Consider the following 15,489-nt stretch of genomic DNA (forward strand, 5'->3'; position numbering starts at 1 on the left):
AGAAATACCAGTATTTCTTATATATAACAAAGAATTATAATCAGTTGAGAGGATGGCTACATTTATGGCATGTAGCATATACAGTCTTAAATACAGTAAAATTTATTCCCACAATGCTTCTAAGTATTTGAAGAATTACACTTAAACAGAAACTGAGGGGGGAAATTGCCTACAGGAGATTGGTTATAGTCAAAAATGTTTTGAAAGATTTAAGAAAAAAAGCATATTTTAAATGGAAAAGATACAAATGAATTTTCTCTCCAGGTAGCTGTATAAGACAGTGTATGAGAAATGAAATTTATCAAACAACATTATCAACAGTAATCTGAATCCATGGGAAGAGAATTATTCTTGATACAACAATTCAAAACTAACTAGTTAATCTTCAAAAGAGCATCATTTTGTAAAATAATAAACAATGTTGGTAGATTAAGACAGACTGTAATAGAAAGGTAGTCTCAGACAGTGTTGAAAATATTTAAATGAAACAGAAGGGAGAGGAGCTTCAATAAAGACTTAATAAATTAGCAGAAGTGTGAAAAAGAGGAAAGAGGAAATAACACATATGAAAACAAAGGACCTAAAAGTATTAAGTAATTGTACTAATCAAAATGACAAAGATTTCCACAGCGAATTTAAAAACATAATTTAGAATCTTTTTATTTTTTGAGTTTTTTTTCATACTTTTTAATCAAAGTAACACTGCATTATAACATTTTGTAAGCTTCTTGTTGAGAACCTACATGTGACTATATAGTACATTAAGGTCACCCCCAAGAGCCTAAATCCATCCTTTTGAAAATTAATAAAGAAATGGGAGGATTTCTTAGATTTGTTTTGACTAAAATGTTTCTTTTTAAGACTTTTCCTTAGAAAGTCATTATTTGATCCTTAAGCCTTCTTTAATGCCAGCAATTAGACTGCCACACCTGAAGGGGGCGATCCAATACTTCTCCTAGACAACGACAATGTGATCTAAGGCTACCTCAATTAAAAACAAACTGAGTATGCAAAAAAATATTCTTTTTAAAAAAGACAGCATTCATAATAATATTTTAAATAAGGAATCAACAAACTTTCTGTAAAGCAACAACAATAAATAAGAAGAGTAATGTTACCTTGGGATAATTTGGGGAAAATTACATAAGCACATCTTATCAGCACAAGTTTATTATAACACATTTTTAATATTATATCCATATGATGAAACTTCCTCTTTACTTCAACATCTACTTAACTAATAGCTTAGCATATTATTTTGTGCTCCAATAATTCATCTTCTATGTTCAGAACACTAACACATGATAAAATTTTACAGAAGTCAGCATTAGGATTTCAGTTCTTTTCCTATTTTGCTTTTTATAACTTAACCATTATTAGTAAGGGGATATCACCTAGTCTACTATAGAAATTAGAATTGCAAATTGAAGAATGATTCCCAGCATCATTCTCATAAAACAAAATCAAATCTAAATTATGACATCAGTTTGCAGATTGACTTTAATAGTGAATTACCAAACCCCATTTACTCAGAAACAGGTAATTTAGATTCAATCTAATTTAATTTAATTTAAACGGTGATGTATAAATGTTGATGAGTAGCACTATTACAGAATACAAATACTTAAGCTCATGCATGCTTTTTGTTTTACAAGTTTTTAGCTTTGTGGTTGTAGTAGTAATATTTTCCCTTTTTATTGTCAAGATTCAATTGCATGGCATTATGTCATGAAGAATAAGTGTTACCAAAATATAAAACTCACTTTAGAAATTGATGCAAATCAACTCAGCAGCATGATTCCCAACATTCCAAAATAACAGAATATTTTCTTGTCAAATTGCTAGATTATTGGCATATTTATCATATAACACTGCCATGTATATTAGAGTGACAATTAGAATTTTGAGGATATTTGAGTGCTAAAGTGATTGGGATCAAAAATACTCTATCAAAGACAAAGAAAAATTGTTTAAAATTAGAATAATTATTGGGCCTCTCCGTTGGCACAGCAGGTTGTGCACAGCACTGTGAAGCTGTATCCAGTCTCTGCAGCATGGGTTCGTTGCCCGGCCAGTCAGGGAGATACCCACATGGTGAGGCAGACCTCTCCTATCTTGCCCACTGCTCCCCTCAGCAGTGTACTTCAGTCAGTCTGCCTGTTCTGCTCCCCACTCTGTCTCTGGTGAATTCTCTCACCCTCCCGCGCTTCTGGCCTTTACCCTAGTTCCTGTATAAATAATCTTTAAAAATAAATTAGAATGATTATTGGTTTGGTTTTGAATGACCCCTTATTATGTTTTCTATATTCCATGTATAAGCAAAACCATCTGATATTTGTCTTTCTTCTTATTACTATTTTACTTAGAGGCAACCAGAGCAGGAGGGCAATGGAATGGGGGTAACCCAACAGAATGCAATACAGATGGTTGGGGCACCAGGCATGGGCAGGGTGTGAAGGTAAACATTAGTGGAGAATTGAAACTATAACCCCCAGAGCAGCTACAAAGATGTAAACCTACTATACCTCAATAAACATTATTTGGGGGAAAAAATTAGAATGATTTGTTTTAAATTATAAGAGCTGGGCCTCCCTGGTGGCGCAGCGGTTGAGTGCTGGGTTGCAAAGCTGCCCGCAGCCTCTGCAGCGCCGGTTCGATCCCCAGCCTCTGGGCGAGGGTCCCACATGGCGCGCAGACCTCTCCTGCCGCCCACTGCTCCCCTCAGCAGTGTACTTCGTCAGTCTGCATGTTCTGCTCTCTGCTCTGGCTCTGGTGAATTCTCTCACCCTCCCGTGCTTCTGACTGTACCCCAGTGCTTGCATAAATAAATAAATCTTAAAAAAAATTTTAATTATAAGAGCTTTCTTAAATACACAGTTGATCAAATAATATATAAAACATCAGAAGATCTCAAATTAAAGCTTGCATAATGGGGACCTCCCTGGTGGTGCAAGGGGTTAAGCACTGCACTATGAAGCAATCCGCAGCCTCTGCAGCACAAGTTCGATGCCTGGCCGGCCAGGGAGCAACCCACATGGCGCAGCAGACCTCTCCTGACTTACCCGCTGCTCCCCTCAGCAGTGTACTTCAGTCAGTCTGCCTGTTCTATTTCCCACTCTGTCTCTGGTGAATCCTCTCACCCCCTGTATCACTGGTCTTGCACCCCAGCTCTTGTATGCATAAATAAATCTTTAAAAAGAAAAAAAAGCTTGCATGATGGTGTAGAAATGGCTGACTACTTAAAAATTCCTACTTTGGTAGATGTACTATGTAACATACAGAAAAAAATCATTTACTTGATTTCCAGAATTTAATTAGTAAGATAAGATTTTGATGATATGAGAATTTTTTAAAGATATATTTTTATTTATTTATTCATACAAGAACTGGGGTGTAGGCCAGAAGTGCGGGGGGGTGAGAGGATTCACCAGAGTCAGAGTGGGGAGCAGAACAGGCAGATTTTCTGAAATACACAGCTAAGGGGAGCAGCAGGTAGAACAGCAGAGGTCTGCTGAGCCATGTGGGTCACCTCCCTCCCTGGCTGGGAATCAAACTCATGCTGCAGTAGCTGGCCACAGCTTGATAGTGCTGAGACTTAATCCCTTGTGCCACCAGGAAGGCCCAGAAATAATTTTATAATACATACTACTCAATAATAAGAAATGCAAGAATTGTTATAATACAAAAGTAAAATAAAAATCCTCAACAAAAATGCTTATTCCTTAAACATTTTCAAAAACATTTAAAAAATCAAAAAATAAAACTTATTTCTGGGTAAATAGACTGCTCTCACAAATCACCTAAACAAGGTGCCTGGGAAGGGTTACAAAAAAAAATCATGGAACCAATGGATTTTAGCAGAAACAATGTAAATACATTAAAGTCATAAGTTGCCTTTTAATTGAGCTTTACTCACATGCAGGCTTTAATCACAAGGGCAGCTGGTCAGGTAATTCACACTATAATGTTTCATAGAGTAACAAAACCGCTCATAAAAATAAAATTTAGAAATTCAGGAAAGGAATAGGAATAGGTAAGAAACAAAAACAGTTTTGACAATACAACCGTGAAGTTCAAGAACAGGGCCAAGTAATATCTGGCTACTGTGACAATAATGGTTCTGGGGTAGGACACTGATAAAGATAGGTCTGAAGGAGCCTTCTGGCATGCTGGAAACATTCTGCATCTTGATGGAGTCAGCAAGCTTTGTAATTAAGATATACACATTTTACTAAATCCCCATTCTACCAATATAATATTGAAAATATGTATGTATAATGGAAAATGAGGTAGTACCTATGTGTAGACTTTTACAAATAATGATGTATCACATTCTATGTAGCATATTATACTGTTAAAAACTAGGCAAGAACATTGGGGTAGATGTTTGCATTAATGGAAAGAAATGTATCTAACTATTCTAAACACAATAGCAGTGTTCTCACAATGGGCAAAAGTGGAAAAGACAAAGGTGGCCACTGACCTTTCCAGTTCACAAAGTAATTTGAGCTATCTTTTAATATCAGCTTACTAAACCTTAAAACAATCTTTTCTGAGTTTTAAGATCAGAATTTGTCTGCATTCAATATTAAATATTAAAAATGAACAGTTTGAATTTTTTTTTAATAATTTTTTAAGATTTTATTTATTTATTTATGCAAGCACTGGGTACAGTCACAAGCGCGGGAGGGTGAGAGAATTCACCAGAGCCAGATAAGGGAGCGGAACAGGCAGATTAACTGATATACACTGCTGAGGGGAGCAGCGGGCGGCAGGAGAGGTCTGTGCGCCATGTGGGACCCTCGTTGGCGGCCCGGGATCGAACCAGCAATGCAGAGGCTGCGGGCAGCTTCGCAGGCCAGAGCTCAACCGCTGCGCCACCAGGGAGGCCCCAGTTTGAAATTTTAAATGCACTGGAGTTAACAAATTTTTAATAAGATTGATTTTTGACATTGTTTATATAAGACAAAAAGTAAATCCTTCCCTAATTGCAAAATTAAAACTTGTCCATGTCCATGTAGATGTTTACAAGACTCTTTTTTCTAAAACACTTACCAAAAATTTGAGATAAGACAAAATTAAAGACATAAGACTCTTTAAATGTTAGACATTCCTGGGAAAGGACTAATTATTAAAGAGCAAGAAAATTCATTCCCTTCACCAAATAAAAAAGATCAAGTAATAGAAAAGGAAGAATATAAATTAAAAATGTTTTAATCTCAAAAAATTAGCCATGGTAAATTTCTAATTGAAAGTTTACTACAGTGCTATGAACACATATTTGTATCTTAATTAATGTTTCTTAAGATAAATGTAATGATTTCAATAAAAGTATAGGAGTCAGGCTCTACCTGTTTTGACAATCACAATTAATTTTTGCATTTATTATTTGGGAGAGTAGAATATTTCATTACACAAATAATGGTTTGGCTTCCAGAACATATTTCTAATATGTTCTCCAAATAAAATCATTTATAGAAAGTTAATTCCCAACCATTAAATACTCATGAGCATTCTCATGTAGTTTGTTTAAAAATAAAATATAATTACAAAACCAAGAAACAAAGGGCATGAAGCAATTAAAACTATGATAATTATATCCATTTGCATTACTACTTAATAAGTTCTGTTTATAGATAAGCCTTTTGTCACCTTCAATCATAATAAATAAACCAAGTAAAATTGGATCAATATTTCCATATAAGTCTTAGAAAATAAGATGACACACCCAGAACTCTCAAAGTACAATTTTTTTTCAACTATGTGGACAGAAATGATTGTAACAGAAATTTGTACTAATAGTTCTTGAACAGTTATTTCCTTATTTTAAATGTTAAATAAACCTTACAAATAATTTTTCCAGTAAACATAATTTTTTTAAAAAATTCACTCAGTCTTCTCACAAATCACACAGAAATTAAAACAAATAAAACATTTCTAGAGGTAGATAAGTGGATCTTTATTAATTGAAAAGAAGAAGGAAAGATGTATAGTTTTTTTTTTTTAAGATTTTTAAACATTAGGGCCTAGCTCAGGGTTAAGCACAAAGGAACTATTCAAAAAACTAAGATGAATTCAACCAACTCAGTCAGTGATAAAATGCTAAGTGAACAAGTCCCAACATTATAACACACAGGCCTCTGTCTCCTACAAGAAAAAGAACACAGACCTCGACTATTTCAACATAGAAGGAATATCCTAATGTCTCCTCACAATAAAGCTGATGCCCTAGTAGTCTATGATTAAATACAATAAAAATGAAACATAAAGCTTGCAAGTAGCACAGATAAAGAATTCAATGGTGAGAGGTGATGGACCTTAAGGAACTCTTAAATACTGAGAATCCTACATTTTTATTGAAAGTTAAGATTATGTGCACTATATAATACAGCAAAAATGAGATTACTAAGCATAGCAAATAAGTTCCAGTGGGGTTGTAAGAAAAGGGTATTTACTTAACCCTCAGTTAAAAGTGTACAGTTGCTCAGAAAACCCATACAGTCACATTACTTCAAATTTTCATGCATTTTTCAGAATATAATTTCACTGATAAATAAATTCATGTTGATAATATTATTTATGTGAGATTTTTATGGAGATGTGATCACAGACATTCATGGTCTTCTTTACCAAGGACCAATATGTGTTTTCATATTGTATGAAATATAGATATCTATCTCCATCATCACTTTAAAAAAAAGGCATTCTTTTTGTAATGAAAATATTCAACAGTCATTATATAAAATATTATTGAACTTACCTGTATTTTAATAGGCCAGGAAAAGTTGCTGACGTAGACATAGAATGTAATGTTAGGATTGCTTCTAAAGTTAAATTTTTCATAGGAAAAACTATCTCTGTATTCCTTTACATTAGTCTTGGAAACTATAGGAGTCTCTTCCCCAGATATTGTTCCAGCTAAAATGTAAATGATAATAACAAATTTAAATAATTCATATCAGGAAACAGAGATCCTTATGAACTTAAAAAAATACTACATTTACTTGATGTTTGTAAATTTACTTATAAAAAGATAATCATCAATATAAACTGTTTATAATTAGAATATGAAAGAAAATAAGATTTTCCACACATAATGAAAATAGATTAGTTAAAAATTAATTTTTAAATACCACTGATCAATTGCTTTGTGCTAACCACTGACTTTGAGACTTTACATTCTTTTATAACAATTTTATCCCAGATGTATTTCATCTCTATTTTTCTAATTGAATCCTGGGCCTCAGAAAATTAAAGCACTTGAGGGAACTTACAGCTACAGAATTGTAAACCCCTCTTTTGAACACAGGTACATATGGCTCCAGAAATCAAGTTTTTCCTATTTACTACTTCACAGTCTTTTAAAATAAATCAGGAAATATTTTCACATGTCTCAATCCAATTAAAAATTGGGAAAGAAATCAATTTATTTGTCTTGCCACAGACAGACCCATCACTACTTTCATTCAGTTGGGAGGAGGCTACAATTTAAAACAAGAGCTAAGTGTTCAATTAGTTAAACACAATTTGGGAACCCAATAAATATTTACTGAAATTAACTTAGTGGAACAAAGCATTTCCAATAATTTTACCAAGTCCTCCACCTTAACAAAGAGTAAAAATAATAAGAATTTGTGTTCCACTGAGCAACTGAATTAATTTCTAATCATCTGTTACAAAATTAGCTTGGTTGCTCTTTTTTTAATGCAGGTATCTTGATCCCATCTCCCAAGCTGATACATTTCTGAGATTTGGATCTAGGAATTTCAAGGTTACAAGTGATTCTTACATGCAAAAATCACTTTTACCATGATTATAAAGATTTTATACATTTTGTACACAAATGTTAAAATTCTTGCATTCAGTTTATTCTACAAAAGTAAATTTCAGGTTAACAGTACAAACTATCATGAATTTTTAATAAACAAAAATCACATCACCAAGGATTTTATTATGTGTCTGGTACTATCATAACAAAATGTCTATATATTTGCCTGAAATACTCATTTTTACACAAATATTACAGGTTCAAGAATTGCAAACATCTCTTTGCTCTGGAATTCTATGTTCCCTTAATTCTACATATTAAAATATCACTGTATCTTAATTTTCAGAAATCAGATATTGATTTCTAAGAATCCAAATATTGTTTTAAATGTATGCAGTGGTCTATCTCTTGGCTATAGAAGATTGAAAACAAAAGCCTTTCCTGAAATATACAGGGGAAAAAATATAAGCATGCTTTTTCATAATCAAACTTAGATTTATAGTTCTTCTTAATTACATATTTTAAAAGTCAACAATTTCAACTTTCAGCTTGAAAGTAGAATTAAGTTGCTAATTTATCAGCATGCACAGAAGACTTTCATTGTTGCATATCAATATTAAGGGTAATAATTAAATTTCTGGCTGTAAAGCAAACAATTGTGGAACAAATAATTAAAATCTGTGTTTTCAGTAGTTTTAAAAAAAAAAAACTATCTTAATTAAAATCAGAATGTTTCCTAACACTGGCATTTGTAAAAACTGAGTAGTATAGAATATTTGTTAGCCATCTAATCTTAATTGGAGAAGGTTGAAAGTTAAACAAAATATGAAGATTTATTAACAGTGCTACTTATTATTTTATCTGAAACAGCACATTGTGAAATATAATTTCCTAGATTTTCAATTATTTAAATAGTAAAAGGCCACGTCAGAACATCTTCCACAGGAACAGATGTAAAAGATGACACTAAAACTCTCTTACCTGTTGAACCAACTGACCATGTAATGTTGAGATTAAAGTTGTTTGATGCGTTGATTGAAATATCCAAATTTTTGTTTGACTACCAGGAAAGAAAATATTAAGGTTAAAAAAGTTACACTAGATAGTTATGTTTAATCTCATTTTTTAAATTGGTTCATGTCATAATTCTCAAACTCCACATATTAAGTCAATATTCAACTGAATAAGTATAGATGTCAACTCTACTTTTTTATTTTAAAAAATATAACAGAAAAGTTCATAGGTAGATTTAAAGTTTTCATTCATATCCTTAATTGTAATTTGGACATCTGTATGTAAGCAGAGGAGTCTGTGTTCAATTATCTTTGCTTAACTATAATTACATCTAAAATGATGTAGGCTTGGTTTAGTCCAAAGTAATTTTACAGCAAGATAGTTTCATAGAAAGACTTCTTGTTAGATGGATATTGTATTATTATAGACACATTTTCTTCATCTTCTTCCTACAGTGTGGTAATTCTAACAGGTAAAATTATAATGAAAGATGATGGAAAAGTTGTATCTATGGGTATTAACATAATGATATTATAAGAACTAAATCATCTTACCTGCTCTGGGTTTGCTATGAAGTTTATGGCAGTATGATGACGATCATCTTCCTGTAACAAGCTGAATGTAAACTGATAGTCAATCAAAAGGCTGTCTGTGGGGGGGAAAAAACACAATCTGATGTGTACTTTAAAAAACTGAACTGAGAACAATAAACCCAGTAACACACTCTGGAAACAATGTTACAACCTCATACCATTTCCTTTAAAAAAAAACTGAGAAAACAAGTTTGCTAAAATTATATCACATATCATTATTGAAAATGAGTATCATTGCTTATTAGTGGTCTATTTAAGACTGGTAAAATATAAGCCATGGTCATCAGACAATAAATAGCAAAATACAGAAATGGAAGAAGTTCTAATAATTTGAAAATTTTATTTATTACATCTCTTATCAATATAAAAGTTTTACAAACACTGTAGACCTCTTGAAATCATATAAAAGTGAGAAAATAAAAGTCATCCATACTTTTACAAAGAGCAAAAAAAAGCAGCTAACATTTTGGTGCATTTTATTCCATTTACATTTTTTTTAACACTTTTTTTAAACTATTTTTTTAAAGATTTATTTATTTTTATTTATTTATACAAGCACTGGGTACAGTCAGAAGCACGGGAGGGTGAGAGAATTCACCAGAGCAGGGAGCAGAGCAGGCAGAAGAACTGAAGTACACTGCTGAGGGGAGCAGCGGGCGGCAGGAGAGGTCTGCGCGCCATGTGGGACCCTCCTCCGGTGGCCGGGGAGCAGCCGGGGATCGAACCGGCGCTGCAGAGGCTGCGGGCAGCTTCGCTAACCCAGCGCTCAACCGCTGCGCCACCAGGGAGGCCCCATTTACATTTTTGTAGGTAAAAATAGAGGCAGACATTTTGTATCTTACTTTCATAAAATCAAAGTTCATTGGAAACATAGTTAACAATATTTCAGAATATGCTGTAATGCATATCTGCTTGTACCTTTCTTATTGTGGTAATTTATGCTTGTATCATTTAAAATTGACTCTGAAAAACATCATTCTACAGAAGTGACTTACTAACAAGTGATAAAAAGAATTCAGGGGAAATTTATTTTTAATTTTGTCCATCTATAATGCTGACACTGTAGTGTGATGTTTAAATGTTTTATGTCTGAGTGCTTTCACATGGTATACAAGAATGTCAAACTGACACATTTCTTTAAAAAACTCAAAATATTTTAAATAGAGACATCTTATATCTTTGGATACATACCTTTCATAACATGCCCTTAGTCATTAAACAGTATTAAAATAAAAGACAAAAATAGGAATAATATCACTGGATTTATTGTTAAAACTAATTTTTCACATTTATTACTATATACTTTACAGGCTACACCATATATATTTCTTGAATAATTCAGCATAAGGCAACTTTTTTTTTAATTTACAGTAATACGTGATCATGAGAATTATACAATCCATCTTATTCAGATTTTCATATGACTGCCAAGAAAATGCAGAGGCAGATTCAATGGGCCAGTGTTTATTTTAGGCAGTGGAGATAAAAACAACAAAAATCTAGTGCACTCATGAAACTTATATTCTATTTAATGGATACTGAAAATTAATAATTTAAGTATATAGAATAAGAAATGGTAAAAAGTGTTTTAGAGAAGAATACCAGTGGAGAGAAATTGCTCTTGCAGAAGTATACTTGCAATTTTGATAAGGAACATTTAATAATCACAGAGAGTAAGAGAATGCATAGAATACTAGAGAAAATGTAACTCAAGCAAAGGAAACAAATATAAAACCTTAAAGTAAGAATAAGCCGTAATTGCGATTCTGGTAAAGAGGCTGTGGCAAGAATGCAGGCAAGAGATGATGGTGGCCGGTATAACATGGGGGTAGTATAAAAGGAATAACATGAGACAACAACAAAATATTAAGGGAGGAATCAAAGGACAGAATATTCATAGTCAAAGCTGATGAATGAACATCAGCACAAAAAGGACTATTTTAAATGGAGAATGCTTGATACAACTTTTATGGTAACCACAAATCAAAAATCTTGAGACATTTAGAAGAAATGAAAAAGCTGAGAGAACCACCAGAGGAAACTGAAATGATAGTAAAAGAAACAACAGAAAGATATAAAACAACCAAAAGCAAAAGGTCAAACTGCAGTAAACAAGCCTCATGCATTAATAATCACCCTAAATGTGAATGATCTGAATTCACAACTAAAAAGACACAGATTCACAGACTGGACCAAAAATCCAGGACTCATTAATAGTATGCACACAAGAATCTCACTTCAGATCTCAAGATAAACACAGACTTAAAGTGAAAGACTGGGCAAAATTCATCAAGAAGATAAAATACACTGAGCTTCCCTGGTGGCCTACGGGTTAGGTCTCAGCACTAGCACAGCTGCGGCCTGAGTTTGATCCTAGGCCAGAGAGCTGACCCACATAGCACAGCAGACCTCTCCTGCCTCGCCTGCTGCTCCCCTCAGCAGTGTATATCAATACATCTGCCTGTTCTGCTCCCCTCTCTGTCTCTGGTGATTCCTCTCACCATCCACACCTCTGGCCTAAACCCCAATTTTTCTATGCAAAAATAAATAACTCTTTAAGAAATAATGCACGAAAAGATTTATGCACTCCACTCCTTATGTTCATGACGGCATTATTCACAAGTCAAGTCATGGAACCAATATATATATAAATGGCTGCCGAAGGACAACCGTATAAACTGTGGACTACATAGTCAATGGAATACTACCCACTACCAAGAAAGATGAAGCAGTGCCTTTTGGACAACATGGGTGGATACTGAGGTGATTATGCTAGGTAAAAGAAGTCGAAAATTAAAAGACAGCAGCCAAATGTTTTCAAAACATAAATAACCAAAGAAAACCAAGTAGCAAAATGCAATAATTATTAGATTGAAAAATACAACGGCTACAAGAAGGGCTTGGAGGGAGACAAGGGAGGAGAGGACCCCAGGGAGGGATGATGACAAGGTGTTGGCACGAGAGCTCTGGTGGAGAGTGAGTGAGGCATGTGCAGTACAGAGGCATGAAATCAAGCTACCCAAATTCGATAACAAGGCAATCTGCTGGCAAATCAATAACATTTGGGGAGGGGGAAAGTATGTAAACCAAAAAAATAATAATAATAATAATTAGGACCTCAGTTTTGAAGATGGTGAATTACTGGATTTCTAAGTGCTATGCTGAGTCGAGTTCAGGAACATGTCTAGTAGACAGCAGTTTGTAAATTTTCAGTATTTAAAATGGGATTTAAAGCCTGAAGCTGAGAAATCAGCAGTTACAAGTAGAGAAGTCAACAGGATGAGCCCTGAATCATACCAATGTTAAATAATCAGATCCTCAAGAGAAGCAAACAGAAGAAATTAAGAGGAACAGCCTATGAGATCGGAGTCAAACCAGAATTTAATGTCTTGGGAGCCAAGTCAACATTGCGCTAGATAAAGAGGGTTGCGATCACTTTGGTCCAATGCAGATGGTTCAGAAATAGGGCTGCAATTTTGAGAAAAGACAATTATGTTTTCAGATGAAGGAAAAACACCAGGTAGGAAAAGTAAACATGAAATAGGTGAAGGGAGCCAAAATGCACACACTTCCAGCATAAAGTAAGTCAGGGGGATGTAATGTTCAGCATAGTGACTGAGTTAATAATACTATAATATTTGAAAATTTTAACAGAACATTTAGAATGTTCTCATTACAGAAAAAATTTGAAACTATGGTGACAGGTGTTAATTAGACTTACAGTGGTGAGCATTTTGCGTATACATAGTATTAAATCATTACGCTGTACATTTCAAACTAATAGGATGTTTCATATTAATTATAGCTCATTTTTAAAAGTTTGCATAATTATAGTCACTTGTTTCAAGTGACACTAAGCATTGAGAAATAAGAACAGCTCACCTTTAGGAGCTGAGCACAGGTGACCCAAGACACCTTTGCAGTTCCGGGCAGAAGCTGCAGTACCCCTGATCTGCAGAAATTCTGCTACCATGAAGGACTCTAGCCCTCTGCCGCTACCATGTCCCATCAAATTCAAGCTTGATATCTCTATTCTTACTCATCAGATTTGGAAACACTGGATCAACACAATGGATGCTTTCTCTCTAGAAATGCTCAGTCCTAATGTCAATGGAGCTAAAATAGTAATCCTGAATCCTGGAGCAAAATGTGGAAGAATATTACTCAGTTCATGTAAATATTTAAAAATGTGGATTATTATAAATTGGGAGAAAAGTTTAGACTTCTATAAAAAATGTTTCCTTTTGAAAGACAAACATAATGGCAAATACAGATGCTAACATATCAATATTAACTCTAAATGTAAATGGACTAAACTCTTCAATAAAAAGACACAGAGTTGCAGCCTGGATTAAGAAACAAAACCCAACCTTTTGCTGTCTCCAGGAAACACATTTAGCTACAAAAGATAAAAATAGGCTCAAAGTCAAAGGATGGAAAACAATCCTACAAGCAAATGGGCCAAAAAAGAAAGCAGGAACAGCTATACTTATATCAGATAAAACAGACTTCAAACTCAAAAAAATAAAAAGAGACCCCAATGGTCACTACATTATGATTAAGGGGACAATACTTCAAGAAGAAATAACACTCATTAACATATACTCACCAAACGAAAGAGCACCAAAATATATCAGACAACTGTTGTCCTCTCTGAAAACAGACATCAGAGAAAACACATATGTAGTGGGAGACTTCAACACACCACTATCAACAATGGATAGATCAACAAGACAAAAAATAAGTAAAGAAACTAAAGCTCTAAATAAGGACCTAGAGCATTTGGGCTTAACAGACATCTATAGAACACTAAACCCAAAAAAAACGGAGTACACATTTTTCTCAAGCGCACATGGATCATTCTCCAGGATCGATCACATACTGGGGCACAAGACAAACATCAACAGATACACCAAGATTGACATCATACCAACCATCTTTTCTGACCACGAAGGCATCAAACTAGAAATAAATCATAAAAAGAAGGCAAGGAACTATCCTACCTCATGGAGATTAAAAGCCACACTACTGGAAGACCACTGGACTAACGAGGAGATCAAAGAAGAAATTAAAAAATTCTTTGAATTGAATGACAAGGAGGACACCAATATCCTAAATGTATGGGATGCAGCAAAAGCAGTAATAAGAGGAAAATATATAGCAATAGAAGCTCACATCAAAAAACAAGAAAGAACTCAAAGAAACAACCTAATCTCGAAGCTCAAAGATCTAGAAAAAGAACAACAAAAAAACCCCAGAACCAGTAGAAGAAAAGAAATAATAAAACCAAAGCAGAAATAAATGAAATTGAAACTAAAAAAACAATCCAAAAGATCAATGAAACCAAGAGCTGGTTCTTTGAAAAAATCAATAAAATAGACAAACCCCTAGCCAGGCTCACAAAGGAAAAAAGGGAGAAAGCACAAATAAACAGGATCATCAATGAAAGAGGAGAAATCACAACGGACACAGCAGAAATCAAAAGAATAATCAGTAACTACTATGAACAGTTATATGGAAACAAGTTTAACAATCTAGAGGAGATGGACAAATTCCTACAACTCTACAATCACCCAAAGCTAGATAAAGAAGAAATAGAACACCTAAACAGACCAATTACAATTAGCGAAATTGAAATGGTAATAAAAAACCTCCCCAAAAACAAAAGCCCAGGACCTGATGGATTTACAAATGAATTCTACCAAACATTCAGAGACGAATTAGTGCCTATCCTTCACAAACTCTTCCAAAAATTGAGAAGGAAGGGACAATACCAAACACGTTTTATGAAGCCAACATTACACTAATACCAAAACCGAACAAGGACAACACAAAAAAGGAAAACTACAGGCCAATCTCCCTAATGAACACTGATGCAAAAATCCTCAATAAAATTTAGCTATCAGAATCCAACAATGTATCCATAAGATAATTCACCACGACCAAGTTGGATTCATTCCAGGGGCACAAGGATGGTTTAACATCCGAAAATCAATCAACGTTATCCAACACATCAACAAAAAGAAATATAAAAACCATATGATAATATCAATAGATGCTGAGAAAGCTTTCGACAAAGTGCAACACCCATTCATGATAAAAGCCCTTGAAATT

The 15,489-nt window shown here is 33.9% G+C and overlaps 1 protein-coding gene across 1 annotated transcript in view; it reads right to left on the reverse strand.

Moving 5' to 3' along the window:
• Positions 1-15,489, reverse strand: part of ATRNL1 (attractin like 1) — a 474,279-nt gene that overhangs the window by 338,540 nt on the left and 120,250 nt on the right. Inside the window, 3 exon segments of the mRNA XM_054690388.1 lie at positions 6,761-6,918; positions 8,750-8,828; positions 9,337-9,431. Coding sequence (XP_054546363.1) covers positions 6,761-6,918; positions 8,750-8,828; positions 9,337-9,431 — 332 coding nt within the window.

Source organism: Talpa occidentalis, unplaced genomic scaffold (assembly GCF_014898055.3).
Source record: "Talpa occidentalis isolate TD23 unplaced genomic scaffold, MPIMG_talOcc4v2.1 talOcc4.8, whole genome shotgun sequence".
NCBI lineage: Eukaryota > Metazoa > Chordata > Mammalia > Eulipotyphla > Talpidae > Talpa > Talpa occidentalis.